The 15,015-nt window shown below is 35.9% G+C and overlaps 1 protein-coding gene across 3 annotated transcripts in view; it reads right to left on the reverse strand.

The window, feature by feature from the left end:
* Positions 1–15,015, reverse strand: part of SMARCAD1 (SWI/SNF-related, matrix-associated actin-dependent regulator of chromatin, subfamily a, containing DEAD/H box 1) — a 79,281-nt gene that overhangs the window by 24,354 nt on the left and 39,912 nt on the right. For all 3 annotated transcript variants that reach the window (XM_046656835.1, XM_046656836.1, XM_046656834.1), the window contains exons 7-9: positions 12,029–12,130; positions 10,967–11,048; positions 8,795–9,186 (exon numbers count right to left, since the gene is read on the reverse strand). In XM_046656835.1, the coding sequence (XP_046512791.1) occupies positions 8,795–9,186; positions 10,967–11,048; positions 12,029–12,130 (576 nt within the window). The remainder of the gene's footprint in view (positions 1–8,794; positions 9,187–10,966; positions 11,049–12,028; positions 12,131–15,015) is intronic.

The following is a 15,015-nucleotide window of genomic DNA, read 5'->3' on the forward strand; positions in this document are numbered from 1 at the left end:
GATTAGAAAGCCCAATAGCTGTTGGAAGCTAACCACCTTGTTGAGCAAAAAGAAAAATCCCATAATCCAGAACTGAATACAGGAAACTGAAGTACAACCATCTGTTAGGATAAAATTACACACGATTTTGATTCATGTCATCTTACTTGGCATATTCTTTCAAGTTACAACAAGAATCACATTAACAACTCGAAATAATCTCTGTGATCACAGTATTTCTAAGATCACAGAGAAGCTCAAGCAATAGAAATTCAACACAGGATATACTAAGAATTTCATAAAAACTGCAGCTTATAATATACATTGTTAATATCTAACCTAGAATAATTTGCTATGAAACAAAATTTTCGATCTATTCCAAAGCCATGTTATTAACGTACTGTAGGATTAAAAAACAAAAGGGCTGGGGGGCCAACCTGGTGGTGCAGTGGTTAAGTCTGCACGTTCCACTTTGGCGGCCCGGGGTTCACTGGTTTGGATCCCAGGTGTAGACCTATGCACCGCTTGTCAAGCTATGCTGTGGCAGACGTACCACATATAAAGTAGAGGAAGATGGGCATGGATGTTAGCTCAGATCCAGTCTTCCTCAGCGAAAAGAGGAGGATTGGTGGCAGATGTTAGCTCAGGGCTAATCTTCCTCAAAAAAACAAAACAAAACAAAACATAGGGGCTGGCCCGGTCATGTAGTGGTTAAGTGTGTGCACTCTGTTTCAGTGGCCCAGGGTTCATGGGTTGGGATCCCACGCGTGGACCTAAACCATTTGTCAGCCACGCTGTGGCAATGACCCCCATATAAAGTGGAGGAAGACTGGCACAGATGTTAGTTCAGTGACAATCTCCCTCAAGCAGAGAGGAAGATTGGCAATAGATGTTAGCTCAGGGCCAATCTTCCTCACCAAAAGAACCCCCAAAAAACAAAACAAAACTTAGTACTTCATAAAATGGCCTTGTGAGATATGAAGGTTATTTGCACATTACTTTACAATTACACAAGGATAACATTCATAATCACAAAGTGACCTCTCACTTTGTGCTTTCCAGGGAAAAGATTTATACATAAAAAGCAGGATATATAAGAATAAGTGACTTGAAGATTTTAAGGAGGTTCTATTAGAACTTTGAATTAAAATATTTTTTTTCCAAATGAAATGCGAAAATTAAAGGCCAAAAAAACCAATCTCATGCCTATTATAGTGTGTGAATGTCTTTATGATATGTATGTGTGTGAGAGAACCAACGAGAATAACCAGGAAATGAAGCAATATACACTGTGTGCCTTGTATGTGCTAGAAACTACTAGATGTCTTTTATTCACTAACTCATTAAATCCTCACAACAATAAAAAGATCAATTCACCATTCTGGATGAATAAACTAAGGTTAATCTCCAAGCTCACAAACCAGGAAAAGAGATTCCAAAGTCTAAGCTCTTTTCTTTTAATTATAATTAGTACCTCCCTACATAAAAAAAATTTAAGACCTTAAAAGTTAAAAAAACCAAAAACTTTTTTTCCTATAACCAGCCATCATTTATTATGTTCTTTTTTTTTTTTTTTTTTTACCAAGTACCATCCTGGCTGGTGAAGGTATGTGGTATACAGACACAGTCCCTGTCCTCATGTGGTTTATAGTCATTGGGAAAGACATGTAACAAGTAATTTTAAGTGTAACTGTATTACAAGGGAAAGAACAAAATTTCATGGGCACTTTCCCCAAGGAGACTGACTGATAATCTAGGATCTAGGAAGTCCTTTCAGGGTAATAAGGTCAGAAATAAGAAAGAACTGTTTTGACCCAAAGAAGATCAATTCAACATGTCAGAACCTAGAGAAAAGCTCTTCTTATGTCACAAAAAGGCAACAACCAGACATTACTGTATCCTGATGAAAGAACACATCACGAACCATATAATAGTACAAGTGGGAGCATTTAACCTTCTAATTATAATTTTACAGAAAATACTGGACCAGAGGAACGTGTTAAACTATAGTAGAAAAGTCCAGACTCGGAAGCTACAGAACAAATGATCCAGTTTCTTCACCAAGTATATTACAGGAAAAGAAAGTGAGAGAGACGGATGGAGAACCTAGAGATTAAAAGAGAGTTAAAAAGACCTATCAAGCAATATCGGCATGTGGACCTTATCTGGATCCTAATTCAAACTAACTGGAAAAAACCAACCAAACAAATATTTATGGCATTTAAAAGAAACAGGAAATTTGAACACTGAATGGATATTTTCTAATATTAATGAAATACTGGTGACTTTTAATAGGTATGACAATTTTATAGTGCTTTTGTTTACAGAAAAAAACCTTCTTTGATATACATATTTACATTTTTATAGATAAAATGAAGTCTGGGACTTGCTTCAAAATAACATGAGACTGAAGGAAGAGGATGATGGTATAGATGAAACAAGATCAGACAGAGGCTGGAAACTGAACCTGGTGATGAGTACACGGAGGTTCACTATACCATTCTAATTTTTATGTTTAAAAATTCTTGTAGCGGCAATAAAGGGGACTGCAAAAGGCACCCCTTATTTTACGTTACAATAGTTTGAGTTGGTTACTGAGATTTTCAACTGAACTTGACATTTTTGGATATTTTTGAAGTCAAAATTTCAAAACTTAATTCCCTGGGGCTTGCCATTCTCCCTACCTCTCCTTCCATACAAGCCAACCAATGTTAGAGCTGATTCGAATTATTGCTGCTAGTGTAGAATTTAGATCTATCTAGTAGTCATACACTGTCCACAAATGTAAAACATCAGTAGACAGATTTTTGAGAAAAGAGTTTCACTGAATGATGAATCTGTTAGGATTAGGTTCAGTTATGAGTGGCAGTAAATCTACATAAGGGGTTTAAATGAAACATACATTTATTTCTCCCTCATGTAAATGAAGACCCAAGGAAGCAGTTCAGATCTGGTATGGTGGTATCCATACCATAGCATGGCATCCACAAATCAAGGATTCTTCTACTTTATTGCTTCATAATCCTTAATAGGTGGTTCCTACCATCATATTGACATCTCAACCAATAGGAAGAAAGGATTCTTTAAAGACACTTTCCACAAGTTGAAATATACTCTTCTGCATACATCTCATTGGACAGAACTTTGTCAAATTACCACAAAGGAGGAGGAAGAATGTAGTCTTAATACATTGTGGGTAATGTAACCAGCCATAAATCTACTTAAAAGCCCAGAGAGGGTTAAAAAAGAGAGCGAGAGAGAGAAATGGTTTGATCCAAAAAAGTTCAATTCAATATGGCTAGAACCGATATTGAAGGATAAGCAGAAAACAACAAAGGCTTTTTCAGCATTTCAATTTCACTAATAATATATACAACGCTTGCAATGCAAAATATTGTAGATATCTGTAACTAACATTTTCTAAGAGTCAGGCAATTGAATGGGCATTTATCTTACTGAATCCTTTGACTCTCCCATAGGTTAGTATCATAATTACATTCCACTTACAGATGAAGATAAAGAGAAATGAGAGAATTTGCTTAAGTTCACGTAAACTGCTAGGAAAGGTCAGAACTGGTATTCAAAACCAGGCTAGTTCTACTACATTACTACATTACTATTCACCTACCTGCTAGCAGTACTTAACGAAACCAAGAGAATAAATAAAGAGGCATGTGTGGAATTCAGAAACAAGAGATTCAAACACAAAAGAGAAAACAAGCTTCCTCAGGATGTCAAGAAAATGAGATCCAAGGCCACAGCTATCAGCTGGCCTATGACACAACCAGTCCAAACCAGAGCAAGTCATGAGACTCCAGAAGAGACTTCTTCAAGAAGATGAAACTGACAGAATACCGGAAGAGTCTAAAAACTGAGGGGAAATTTGACAACTAGGGCAGAGGTCAGAGTTGAGGTAATAAGTATCCAGAAAACTAAGCACACAGAAAAACCAAGACAACTAATAACTAGAGGGAAAAAATGCTGAGCAAGGGAAAAAAGTCGTCATGGTATAGTACATGGCTCAGCTATGAAAGGCAATTACATAGTCATAACAGTGTAGATATTAAAAAATGATCTTCAAAATTACCAATTAACTTATATTGCTGGATTGGGGAATAGGAAATGGGCATGTGAGGTGAGAAAGACAGTGAGAAGAGAGCTAATCCTACTATAAAGTTATTATGTCTATAATGTTATGTCAGTAGATAAGACCTGCAACTGTAAAATAAAAAATAGCATTATGTTTATATTACCTAGTGCTATGGAAGTGCTAAGAATCAGACAAAAGAAATGAAAAACCCAATATCTGGGGCCGGCCCCGTGGCTCAGTGGTTAGGTTCGTGCACTCCACTTCGGTGGCCCAGGTTTTCGGAGGTTAGGATCCTGGGCACAGACCTAGCACCACTCATCAAGCCATGCTGAGGCGGCGTCCTACATAGCACAAGAAGGACCTACAACTAGAATATATAGCTATGTACTTGGGGGTTTGGGGAGAAGAAGAAAACAAAAGAAGAAAAAAAGAAGATTGGCAACAGATATTAGCTCGGGGGGGGGGGAGTGGGGTGGGGGGCCAATCTTTAAAAAAAATCAAAAACTTTCCCAAACTCCTGGTATCCTGACCCTGCTTCCTCCCTCTAGCTCCCAGGACATAGATACAAACAGTACAGATCAGAAGCCATCAGAAAAAATAAAACCCAATATTTAATTCCACAGTATCTTCATGAGGTGTGTGTGCGGGAGGGGACCTGGTGAGCGAGCACTTAGGGAAAGGTGTAGGAATACCCTACTTGTTATGCTCCTGTCTTCTGAAAACAAAAACATTTAATAATCCTGTAAGTTACTTAGCTTCACCAAAAAGGCATTTAAGAAATATAAAGTACTCTGTAAATGCAGGATTACTAGTAAATCTAAAGTTATCGAGCATAGAAAATAAGACCCTGTTTATATAATACGAAATTTACAAATGCAAGCATAAATAGCTAGAATCTCAATAAAGTCTCAATGGTGGGTATCTTTGGTGGACTTTTTGGCTAAACTTTACTTTCTTCCTTGTTCTTGCATGTACTGTTTCAATTTTACACCAAAAAAACACATCATTCATCCAAAAAATGATAAAGTTATTTTTTTCAGGGAGAAGAAATGAAAAAGGAAGTAATTGCTACTTGCTGGATAATTACATGAAAAAAAGAGCATCATCATGGCTCTGGTTACTAGCTCTTTGATTAAAAATTCAAGTATCACTCTAAGGACTTTATCTTTAAAAAGCAGTCACAAACTGAAGTACCTCTCTCTTGCCACAGTGTGTCACTCTTACAGTACAAATATCTCCAAATTTCTATAGAAACGGGAAAATTGTTTAAAAGCAGATTTAATTCCCCACCTAACAAGTACTATTCTTGGGGATAGAGTGCTAGCCTTATTCACTGCTATAAATACCTGGTAGCAGCCTAAAAGTGCTCAGAATGCATTTATAATGTTTTCATGTTTAACAAACTTAAACAAACAAAACAAAGCCTGAATATGTAATCTTATACACAAATTTACTGAAGCCACCCTATCAAGAAGGAAGCAGGAGGCATTCCAATGCTTTATTTTAGACAGACATTTTACAATAACCACTGGTAAAACAAAGCAGAAAAGAAAACCTGTGGTCTGAGTTACTAGTAGACGGTAGCAGCAAGAATGAGGAGCAGAAAGTGTTTCCACATGAACTACACCTGGGCTGCTTGGTTAATAATGAAGGAAAACTCCATCTACTCTGATCTAAATGTTAACGAAGTAGATGCATATATTAAAAGTTTTTAGGTTGAGCTATTCATGAATGAGTTATTCATGAATCTTGATTCGGACAGTACACATTACTATTCTGGTTTAAAGCATACAGATGCAACGTAATGAGATTATCATAGACATAACAGCACCCCCATCCTACTCTGCACAAAGCTAGACAAAAATTCAGTAATTATTTGGTGAACTGATGCCATCAAATGTGTGACATCTGGCAATAAAAATCCCAATTCTACCACATTAACAGTAGACATTTTTAAACTAATGACATTTTTGGCTTGCTATATTTCCAAAGTCTACATGATTTAGTGATGTGGTTTCTTACAATAAGTGTGTACTTTACTGCTAGTAAACAGAAAAATCAGTAAAATGGAAAAATTAGGAAGAAAACTTGAAAAACAATATTTAAATTTTGATTTAAAGAAAAAAAACCAATGAGTATAAAGCTGCAACCATAAACATCCTCTTACATAACGCACTTTTGTTAAATAACCAAATTTTCCTCAAGTAAAATGAGGGTGACTAGAATATCTCAGAACATTTTAATTTTTAAAAACTGTAATTCTATGACAACACAATCATAACGACATACAACTTTTCAAATTTTGCTTTAAAAAGCAATGCTAACATAATTTTTACATTCAAATTATTTTGTAGAAAAACAATTAAACACTAATGATTACATTTAACTTACCAATGTTATACAGACTTCAGTTTTAACAAAAATCATAACTAAATTGTGTGTACTTGACTTGTTGGCTCAGTATGCACTTTTTTATAAAATATTAATGAATTTTAAAGGTCTGCCAAATTCCCCAATCCTTAAGACTAAATAAGCTTCAACAACATTAAGAGTTTACTAGACATTTCCATGCTTTTCTTAATATATAATGCTTTATAATTTTCATTAAAATATGACTGACAATTAAAACTTCAATTAATTCTCAGTGGAATTTCTAAAAACAGTAGCTATGAGAACAAAAGTAAACGTTTTTTCTTTTGTCTCTTTTTGAAGTTGATTATAGGCACATTATCAAAACTTTCTGATTAATAAGGAAGGAATAAATCATATACCTTTTTACCAAAATGTACATTAAGATTGACTTTTCTTGGATGATTTTAAGATATTAAATTTTTCTATAAATCAGTCATATTCAAAATTCTATAGTAGTTGAAAGTAGAAGCTTAAAGTTCTAAACAAATTAAAACTCAAAGCTTATATACATTGACCTGCTAATTTTCACTGTTGATTTGAAACTCTTCATTTACCTACATTTTTCAGGACAGCAAAGCCCTGTATTCGCTGGACTCAAGTAGCAAGTTTACCTTTAACTATTAAATAAAATAATCAACACTTAGATGAATGGCTAGCAAAAAATACAGTCTCTGTGTTCAACTTTTAAAAAGGGGGCAAGATGCTATAGGAGGTTTAAGTAGGTAACAATCTACAAATTCATGTCAAGACTAATTTAAACTATGCCAGTTAATTAGTAGGGGAAATATGCTTTCTACATGCTAAATTGCTAAATATTTTTAAAAGCATCTGGCACATTAACTCTGCTATAATTTACTTTTACTGTAAAATATTTGGGCAAGTAGTTACAGTGACTGAACACACTGGTGCAGATAATGCATTCCTTATTAAATAAATTAGAATCCCAACAAGCCCGAGCAACCTAACTCTGCAATAGCACAGGAGACCATTAAAGATTAAAAGAAAGAAGAAAAGGAAGAAAAGAAGAACAAGAAAGCCCTTCAGCAAATACTTTAACAAATAAATCACTCAGGCAAAGCCGAACAAGTTTTGAAAGGGCCTGTTGACAGATGCTCTCTGGAAAAGCGAAGGCTTCAGGCAAAACGAATGGCTTTACTTATTTATTTTTTTTAAAGCTACGAAATATGAGTACTGCTGTTTCTATATTTTTCAAATATTTTAATTTTTTAAAAAATGCTTTTTACAACCATTGTTCAGGGACCTTCCCATACTGCCATTTCAAGACACTTATCAAAGGAAGTTATGCTCATATAGATTTGTCATAAGTATAAAATTAATCACAAAAGCAACTTTACTTCCTATGTTAGGGAATAAAACTTCCTAAAAATTTATAAAGCATCAAGAGTCACTTCATCTTCTAAAGTTGTAAAAAATCATCCGTACTGCCTTCACAGTGGGGCCTATATATTCATGGTATAAAAGTCCACATTCTCACAAAAGTCGAAGCAAAATTTAAAAGGCAGAGTTCTTCTATTTCTGAATGAATAAGATACACTGACTGTTGACATTTATAAAACTCAAAATACAGGTCTTTTTGATAAAACTTGTTTACAGAAAATCAAATTCCAGAAAATGATCATGCAAAGTGTACTTACCAGGGCTTATGCCTTCCCTTCACCTAATGCTTGAATTCTAGGCTTCCACACACTTTTCTATCTTTCCAATTAAATACGCTGCAGCCTGCTATACTCCATAAAATGACCACGTTGTTTAACAAGAAAAACACATTAGAGATTGAGCTGTCACTTTTAAAAGAAAAAGAAAATAAACAATTGCTTCCTTTGTGGTGAAGCACAAACACTTAGGCCGGCATCTGGAATCATGGAGCTCGCCTGGACGTTGCTACTGTTCTTCAAGTAGTCGTAGTAAAACTTCTGCCACATTCTTGCTTTGTGCATGGTGTCTCAGCAGTAACAGATCAGAACAGGCTAGCAAACAACTCCTTCCTAAATGTAAGCTCTAATTTCTTCTTCTGCAGTGAAATGAACCAAGTTTCTATGCAAAAGAATGAGTGACAGTATGCCCAGCCAATCAGCTTGGGTTTTTTCAGGAAAATCACCCCTTAATTCATTCAAAATAAGGTCATATGACACTATTTGAAATACTATTGGCTTACAATGAAAGTAATGTTTGACTCTACACAGGATAAGGCCACCCATCTATACTTCCCTGGGCTGAAGACACCTTGACTCTAAGCGGTACTGTAAATTACACACACAGACACACAGGGGAGGAAAAAGAATGTAGTCTTACCAGAGCTTCCCAACTATTAAAGGGCCGGAGCTCTGTTATCTTCTGAGCCTTTTTCTGAGAACACTGAGGAATCAAAGTAAGTTCACCAATTGAAGCATCTTGAAGGAAGTGAAGTATTTTACCTTTATAGCCATCCTCCATCACTTCTTCACCACTACTATAGTCCTCATCTAGTGAACTACCGACATCAGAACCTGAATCATATTCAGAATCTTCAATAACTCTCTTAGGATTAAATACATTTTTTTTACGTTTCTTGTTAAAACCATTTTGTGGTTTCATGGAACATTTCTGTTTCAGTTTTGTTTTAGCTGCATTTTTAGGATAATTTTGACTTCTTGAAGAAACTTCTTTTCCATTTGGAAACTCACTTTGTGAAGCATATTGCATATCTGTACAAAGAAAGAAAAAATAACTAAATTAGAAAGCTATAAATTAAATATAAAGATATAAGACTTCAAATAAGATAAGAAAATATTTAAACATTTATATTTTCTTCTCAAATATAGAATTCAACTTTAATTTATTATTAAATCTTGATATACTCAAAAGAGAAATACTGAAATAGAATTTGAAGTTATACAAAGACCTGAGAGAATCAGTTTCAAAAACAGGTGATAACTTCTTTTTAAAAATGAATTAAACATAAATCCCCATTTTCTGATAAAGGTCCTGAGAGTATAAACGGCAGCTACACACCCAGAGGAAGCCCCAGATGGTCTTTAGCAGACCCATCCCCAGCCAACACTGACGGGCACAGCAGAAACAAAATCATCCATATTATAATCCATCTTTCCCTCACCATCTCCACTGTTCTAAGCTCAGCATTACTTAAAAAATTAAATACATTATTGTTAAAAAGCAACTCTACTTTATCAATGATTAATCTATCATATTCCAAAGATTTCTAATATGCCTGTGAATTGAAAGCACACTGTGATCTTATGGGACCAGTAAGAAAATACATACCAATTAATCTGTAACAATACTTTTTTAGGCTGTTTATGTTTTACTTACTCAAAGAGCTTTTAGACTTATATATTATGGTACATTCATTCCTGTGCATATATAAAAAAGACATGCAAAATAAAATGGATAAAGTATTCCTCAATTACTTCATAGTCATAATCTATCTCTTCTGAATCATTTTTCAGACTCAAAATTGGTGATATTGCTGGCTTTGTTTTCTACACACAATATCATTCTCTGTGACCTCAAGAGCATTTACAGTATAGCTCTTCTTAAAAGAATTCATTAAAAGAAAGCAAACAAAAACAAACTCAAAGTCATTGTGCTGGGCTTTTAAGCTGGTTTTGCAATTATGAAGAGCTAGTCTACTTGATTCTTACTTAAGGATGTTACTAAATCCGTGATATTCAACTGTTCCCCACTATTTCTCCTCTACTATTTAGTTCCTTAAGTTAAGAGTGTTCCACCGTGGAAGCAGGGACTTTCTCGCACGTCAGTGATATCCATTTGAGTAAGTTTCTGATACTGGTCCTTCTGATCTTCCTGCAAGCGCAGGCTAGGACACATCTACATTACAGCGATTAGAAGCCACCAGCAATCCTATGATCCACCCTGACTGAGAGCTGTTAAAATGTAATAAATGTTTCTTTTACATTTAATAAAAAAGGCTGGTTTAAAGGTAGCTTTAACTATCAAAAAAAAATGTTAGCCAAAGAGAAAAATATATTGTTTCATTTCACACTGCCATAAAGAATAGGCCAGGGGCCGGCCTTGTTGCCGAGTGGTTAAGTTCGTGCACTACACTTCGGAGGCGCAGGGTTTCACCAGTTCAGATCCTGGGCGCAGATATGGTACCACTCAGAAGGCCATGCTGAGGTGGCATCCCACATGCCACAACTAGAAGGACTCACAACTAAAATATACAACTACATACTGGGGGTATTTGGGCAGACAAACGAGGAAAAAAAAAGAAGATTGGCAACAGGTGTTAGCTCAGGTGCCAATCTTTAAAAAAAAAAAAAAAAAAGAATAGGCCTAAACATTTGGGAACTGGTTATTTAAAATTTTTTACATCATTATTTCCAACATCTCTTGCAATCCCATTCTCTGATTATTAGCTAATATGTTTTCTATTTTCTTATATACTAAAATACAGAATGTAACGGGAAGTATGCATTTTCTATAATCGCATAGAATAATTACCTTGGTCTTCTGCGAATACTTTTAAAGATTCTAAAGCTTCTGTGTACATCCATTCATGTTCTTTGAGTACTTCCCTTAGTTCCTAGAAATAAGTCATTGATGTTTTGTTAAGATACTAAAATTAGCAACTCGTAGCAAACTTTTTATGCTCTTTTATAAATAAGTAAATCACTTGAAAACTTAACAGAATTCATATCTGATTATTTCACAGTTGTTTCCATGCTGCTTTACAAATGCTTTCTGGGTACACAATGTCACCTCCACAAGTACACAACAGGCCTCAAAGGGAAGGAGGCTTGACTGCACATCTCTCCTCGCCCTGAGAGATGTTCTGAACACCAGAGGGTCACACGTTTGCCAGCTAAAGCTTTAAGGCGCAGTGAGGCTTTTACAAACTGCCAGCTCCAAGACATGTAGCTTCAACACACGTAAAGGACCAGTGTAGCAACGAGACTCTGCATTCAGCTTATCAGAATTCACCACATGTACCACCTGTGCACATATCTGAGTAAACCAATGCAAGCGTACGTGTATTCCAAATGTTAAATAACATGCTTCCATATACGACCATGTGTTAAACACAGGCCCTTTTAACACCGGCATGCTTGGCACAGGTCTTCACTGACTCTGAAAGTATTCTTACTATCTGGCAAAGAGAACAAAGTTTATGGAGTATTAAAACACTGAAGTGCAGGATCACACTTCAAAATTCTTTATGAGAAATCTGAAAGATGAGAATATGAAAAAAGCTCAAACTGTTGACCTGGAGTTATAGATGGCTTTTGGATGATCTACATTTGTACCTGAGTTCACAGTTGTTATTACAGTTATGTTTGTTATGATTATGGTCATAATGTGGATATCACAGCTCACGAATAAAGAAATAAACAACGGAAAAAATTAACAAGCAGTATAAAAATACGTTATAATATCGATAAAGGAGAATAATTAATTACAAAAATGCAAAACTCATACTAAGCTTTTACACGGTTGATCTACAACACTGTTTTGCAATAGAAACATTTGGTACATGCTGATTAAATTTCGTGTGTGGCTACTCACCTGCTTATCAAAATTGGGAAATTCCTTTTGTAATTTCAATACAATACTTTCCTGCTTTTCCCAATTACTGCTAGATTCTGCAGACTCATTTGATTCCTCTCCCTAATGGGGAGAAAAAAAAAGAGAACCAATTTCAGAGAAGATCAATAACAATAACCTTAAGACAATTACATTTGTATTTAGACGAACTGGGAGTTACCACATTTGATTGGAAGAATCCAAAAATGTTTCTTTTCGTTCACAGGAAAATCGACAGATTTATATCTTTAAGGATAAAAAATACTGCTGGTTTACAATCAGTGAAAGACCTTGATTGCATACCTAATAACTCATACTTCATTCCTATAGTGCTCAAAATGAGATAAATCTGCTAAAAAACTAGAAAGTTCCTCAAAATAATTCACAAAGACTGAAGTCTCTCCAAGCTAACGGTAAATTAAAAAAAAAAGTGATTCAATTACGTCCTCCATGCTCACAATGTCACACCCTGCCACAAGCTTCACATACTGAGAGAGAAGTTTGCTTCTACTTCAGTCTTGATTCACAGAATGGCTTAATTATTAATTGCTCAGTCACAACATGAAAGTGACACAATGCTAAAGAAACTTACATGAAACTAATATATAAATTAAAAATGAATCTGGGAATGATTGTGGCTATTCACACACACATCTCTTTCTTCTCACTTAACTTCACTTGAAGAAACCAGTTCAAATTCTACATTTAAGCAAAAACAGATTCCTTGGGTTTACGCATAAGAAAAATTTTGTATTTTAGTCAATCAAAAACCATTTATCTACTCTGCTTAGAACCACGTGCTATACAAACAGAGAAGAATAGTCTCATACTTCCTCTTCCACCTCCTTTCTTAACCAAGAACTGTATGCTACCTTTTTTTCACTACCTAAGATAGAAACAACTAAATTGTGAGTGACATCTCTCTCTTGCACACAGAAGTAAGATGAAGTTCCTTCCACAAGACAAGAGACAAATAAAATGCTATGGGAGTCTGGAGTAGGAAGAAGATAACTGCATGTACTTTCATAATAGTAAGCAGCCCATTTGGGTTGGAGCAGAGACCATGGATAGGTTACAAGGCTGAAAAATTAAACCACAGTTAATACAGCATTAGGCCTGAAGTGCCAAACTGAGGGTCAGTCTTCATTCAGAAAGCAGCAGGATTTCGAGCACAGGTGAATAGTAAAACACTAATATTTGGAGAAAGCATTTCAAAGCCCTCAAAAAATTCATTCTGCCATCCTCACTTTATAGCTGAAAACACTGAAACTCCAAGAACAAGCCTTTTAAAGGTCACAGATGGAGAATAACCAGCTGATGTACGAATAGGAACTCAGGTGCCTAACTCTCTATCAGTGTTTCTCTGCTACATAAGTGTTTCCTCAACTTTAGTCATTTACATAGCACTTTCCTGGTTTTAAATACATCAAATGTCCACCAAAGGATGAATGGATAATGAACTGTAGTATGCACTAAATGGATATTATTCAGCCTTTAAAAAAAATGAAGTACTGACACATACTACAATGTGGATGAACCTCACACACAATACACTAAGTGAAAGAAGGTAGACACAAAAGGTCACATATTGAATATGATTCCATTTATATGAAACATTCAGAGTAGGGAAATCCATAGAGACAGAAAGCCAAGTGGTGGTTGCCAGGGAGTGGGAGGAGGAAAGAATGCAAGAAACTGCTTCAAAGGTACAGCATAATATTATGGGTGATAAAAATGTTTTCGAACTAGATAGGAGCACTAGTGTCAATGTACTAAATGCCAGTGAACTGTTCATTCTAAAATGGTTCACTTTAATTTCACCTCAATTGAAAAAAAGTTAAAATATTTTGAAAATAGTAAATCTCTTTTGGGAATCAAATATATGATAGTACAAATGAAACAGTCAGTAGGTGGTGTGTCCGTTGTTTACTCTTTGCTCTTGGATCCCACGCTTCTGCCAGCTCTGCTAATCCCCGGTGACTGAAAATACCTATGCAGTCCAGTGGTTAAACTGGAGCTTGTCAGATGCTGGGTGACCCATGGAGTTTGGGCCCAAACCTATTTCAGTAGGCCCAGGGCTTACAAATCTTTCCTGGGGTTATTTTTCTGGTTCCAGAACGTGAAGTTAGAATAGACATAAGCACTGGCAGAAATCCCATATTAGCTTCCTGACCTGTGGAGTAAGGGCCATTATTTTAGGAAGTCCAAGTCCCTAGAACTGCCCATCAGGCAGCAGCAGCAATAACACACTCCTGAAGGAACTGCAGACTGACAGGACCATCCCATCCCATGGTAATGTGTCTCCTTGACTTACACAAAAGCTGGATGAGTCTTGGAGAATTATCTTAACAGGTTATCATAAAGAAATAGGTGATGACCCCAATTGCAGCTGCTATACCAGATGTGGTATTTTTACTGGAGCAAATCAATACAACTATGCAGTTATCAATCAGCCAGATGCTTTTTCTCCCCTATCCAATTAGAAAGGACAAGCAGAAGCAACTTGTTTTCACATGGGCAAGATCAATGACAGACACACTCTTATGTCTTAAGCCTGTGGTGACTCTCCTGCTTTCTTTCATAATATAGTACTCAAGGACTTTGACAGTTTTGTACAGTCCACGGAATATCACTTTGATCCTCTACACCGAAGACAACACACTGACTGGACTTGATGAGCAGGAAGCAGTTGATATTTTACATAGATATATGCATGCCAAAGAGTAGGAAATAACCATCCTCAAATTCTGCCACCACTTCCATGAATTTCATGGGGGTCCTATCTGGAGCTTGTTGCAAATTCTGCTCTGAAAACACAAAGGCCAAATGGCTTCACGTTATCTGCCTCTAAGAAAGAAGGACAACACTTGGTGGGCCTCATCGAACACTGGAGGGAAGGTATACCTCATTACGGTGTGTACTGCTCTCATGTGTTCACAAAGTCATCTTTAAAACTGACAGTTACGGGG

This window comes from Equus quagga, chromosome 3 (assembly GCF_021613505.1).
Source record: "Equus quagga isolate Etosha38 chromosome 3, UCLA_HA_Equagga_1.0, whole genome shotgun sequence".
In the NCBI taxonomy this organism is placed as follows: Eukaryota; Metazoa; Chordata; class Mammalia; order Perissodactyla; family Equidae; genus Equus; species Equus quagga.